This window comes from Rhizomucor pusillus (assembly GCF_041956525.1).
Source record: "Rhizomucor pusillus strain CBS 183.67 unplaced genomic scaffold VTP01scaffold_18, whole genome shotgun sequence".
NCBI classification, from domain to species: Eukaryota; Fungi; Mucoromycota; class Mucoromycetes; order Mucorales; family Lichtheimiaceae; genus Rhizomucor; species Rhizomucor pusillus.
The window spans coordinates 1-3,398 of record NW_027192160.1 but is presented as its reverse complement, the minus strand read 5'-3'; the positions used below and the strand labels follow the sequence as shown (position 1 = coordinate 3,398).

Sequence of the window (3,398 nt, the reverse complement as noted above, 5' to 3'; positions counted from 1 at the left end):
ATGACCTTCTTTGCCTACTAATCGGTACAAGATGGAACCAACTAGGGATCACCAGCCATAATTCGGGTAATTCTTGGAATTATTCGGGCTTATCACCGCCGCAAAGAAATGCTGTTTTTCTGGTCATCCGCTGTGGTATCCGGTTGATGTAAAAATGCACCACATTTTACACCCACAGAACAAAACGGTAAAGTACAGTAAGAAAGGAAGAGGAACAGTATTTCGATTACTACTAGTTATTAATTCATAGTGAGGATTTTCGTATACAGATATTGCAACTCACTGTGTCCCTTGTTAACTCGTCGATATACTTCGTTATCGTATGACTGGTTATCGTATTCCACAACCGAAAACCAATAACAAGGAACCGGATAAACAATAAAGAGACTACTTGACGAATCAAAGCATTGCCGACATCTAAGACAAAGGCACAATCGACCATTGGATAACAGGATGAAAAGTTTTTATTCTTCAGGAACACCGCTACGTCTATAAAAGCAGACATTAGAGAAAACAATAAAGATATCTCACTTGTAAAGAGTCTCAATGTACTTACTGCGTTACCTCTGTCTCTATCTATCTACCAAACATCACACTGGTAAGGTTCGGCAAGTGGTGCGCATATACGCATATGATCCCTGTATCAAATCTAGTTAACAAATAAAACTTGTGAGAATAATGGTTTCACTGGAAAGAATCGATGGTCCAACAGCTATCCAACTACGTCATCCTTTTATATTATTCTAGCATGTTCCAGTTAACGGAATAAATGGACCATTCACACTTCCTGGAAAGCTTCTAAATCAATGAAATGGGTCTAGCCCTGCGGATATTGTATCTGGATGTGTGGGTAGGAACTAATGAAAAGCTTTCATCCGAAACAGGTCGATTCAGGTACGAGGTCCTGTCGATGCACCCTGCATCCTTCAATCCCAGTTTTTACTCTTTTTTTCTTTTAGACTATCTGACCTGACGACATACGCAACCATTCACCATCATTGGTTGTTGCGGTCGTGGGACTTCTCTAGAGTTAGCAAGGTCAACTAGTGATGCAGTTGCTAATTAGAGAGGAAGAGAAATGACTAAAAGCTTGGGATAACGTAGAATGGCCTGAAATTGGTTCTATCGTTTATTAGTCAAGATGTGGAGGATATATATCTTCTAGCTACTGCAGATGTATGTAATATCACAGATATGTCGAATGCGCCAAGGCTTCTATGGAAGCCTGCTAGTAATGCCAACTACATGATGTATCTAATGCTGACTGCTTCGTATAGGTAACTTTGCATGCTGGATTATCGAAGATATCTGGGTACTGCTGTAACATTGGTGTGGTATCCACATGTCGGTACTTCATCATCCTAAGACTTAGCCATTAGCTTGTCTGTTACTAGACTCAGTTGCGTCCTTATTATTATTGGGGAGTTTTTCGTAAAAATTTTCTCCCTTGTGTCGTGTCTGACAGGCTGAATTCTGATATCAACGCAGTAATCGCGTGCTTGACAAACCGTGAGATCAAAAGAATTTAGACAACAGGAATGTCACTTCTGCGTTCCAATAGAGAATAGTATTGAAGATAGTATATAAGACATAGTATATTCCAATCAATCAACCCATCATCCCAAAATTCCAATATGACCGGATCTCGACGACTTATTGTCCGTTTTCCATTGTCCGATCTCTACCTCATATCACACCTTGTCCGAATAAACCGTGCACGCAAGTCGCACAATACTTATCGTCTGTCTCCACATCGCTATTTTCCCTCTGCAACCAAAGACACGAAAAGTTAGCGGGCAGAAAGTTGTCCTTTATTCTTCTTGTCGTGTCCAGGTCTAGCGACCAATATGAAAGAAGTAGAAATGAGTATGAAATTGGATAATCGCTAAATGACGGTAGTACTTTCTTCAAACTCCATCCCAAATCATATAGACCAGGGTCCCGTACATGTTTATTTTCTTGGTCTTTATTCTCAGGAAAGACTCTTTAGTGATGTCCAGTCTCAACGTATCTACTTTTGTCCTATTCGATTATCACCTCTACGCTACCCCAACATAACACTTCTATTATTCTGGCGTATTTCTGCCTTCTTTTCTACCCTTCGGTTTCATGATCCTATTGGGATGGCTATGAATATATAACTATACAAGTGCGAAGGATATCCATGTCAAAAAGGAAAAGTGTCAAAAGAACGGCGAGGCAGCTAAAAAGGGAAGGAACCAAAGTCAGCCTACGACACTAGGCAACCGTCGAAGTAACAAAAAGGAAACGAAGTCCATGGACGACAAGTAGCGTGTCGTAACGCTAATCTTTTGCGCTACCAACCCACAGAGACTTGTCACAAAGGAGAGATCACGAAGTAAGAGGGTAATAGTTAAGTGTCGGTTTATTCTTTTGCTGGTTTCAGTATTTATATTATGTGCGGACTTTCACGGATATATGACAATAAAAGAAAGTCTGTAACATACAAACGTTGTGCAATTGAAATACTGTTCAAAAGGAAAGGTGCCAAAGAGAGCGGCGCGCATAACGGCAAAGTGACCAAAAAGAAAGGGGTAAAGCACGTGCAGGACAGCATACGCACTAAAAGAATACCAAAAGATTGAACAGCGCTTACAGGTCGTACCGAGAATCGAACTCGGATTGTTGGATTCAAAGTCCAAAGTGCTAACCGATTACACCATACGACCTCCTGTTCGTAACTCGCATTCGTCCTTTCCTAGATGTCTAGTCCTTCGATATTTCCTCGAACCAGCTTAATCTAGCAGTTATACCGGGTGAAACTCGAATAAAATAGGCAGAGGATGTTCTCGATTGAAGAGATTGTTCTTTATTCTATAAACTGGTTGTATATACTTTTCTAATGGGATGGTCCTGGAAGTAACTAGGATATGCTCAATCTATCTTTGCACTTGGATCTTCATGCTTGTTCCCGCATGTTCTTGGAGTTTCTTTGAACTTCCTAATTTGGATTGCTCAACTCCGCAGTCTTAGTTTCCTTTTTCGTCAGCCGGGATTTTTTGGCGTGAAGCGCCTATGCCTGGGGACAGCCCCGCCATTACTCCCCCGGACAAGTGTCTGTGTACGTGATTTGATCCGCTCTGGGCAGACCGAGTGACATTGACTATGCGCGCAATTTTCTGTGCACGGCCATGTCAACATCGCGGTCTATGGCGCGGTGGCATAGCCCGGTCGCTCGACAAGGCGAGGGTGGTGCATTCGACCCCGGCAGAGGCCACTATCATTTTGAAATGGGGGCAGGTTGCCTTCCTTGCGGTGCGTTTTACTGGAGATATGTGAGCTAAGTGGACGCATTGGTAATACACGGGACATTCGTGCTTCTGATATGCAATTTAAGTAAGATTATGCACAGCTTTGTTATGCATCGAGCGGTTTCG

The 3,398-nt window shown here is 42.1% G+C and overlaps 1 protein-coding gene and 1 non-coding gene across 2 annotated transcripts; one reads left to right on the top strand and one right to left on the bottom strand.

Annotated features, from left to right (window-relative positions):
* Nucleotides 1-811: 811 nt before the first annotated feature.
* Nucleotides 812-1,047, top strand: VTP01DRAFT_3653 (uncharacterized protein; the record flags this gene model as incomplete). Its single annotated transcript, XM_069382248.1, has 2 exons — nt 812-894; nt 960-1,047. The coding sequence occupies 2 exons, from the start codon at nt 812-814 to the stop codon at nt 1,045-1,047; spliced, it is 171 nt and encodes a 56-aa protein (XP_069235979.1).
* Nucleotides 1,048-2,617: 1,570 nt separating this feature from the next.
* On the bottom strand, nt 2,618-2,690 carry VTP01DRAFT_t85. Its single transcript has one exon. It is a non-coding gene; the product is annotated as a tRNA-Gln (tRNA).
* Nucleotides 2,691-3,398: the final 708 nt, after the last annotated feature.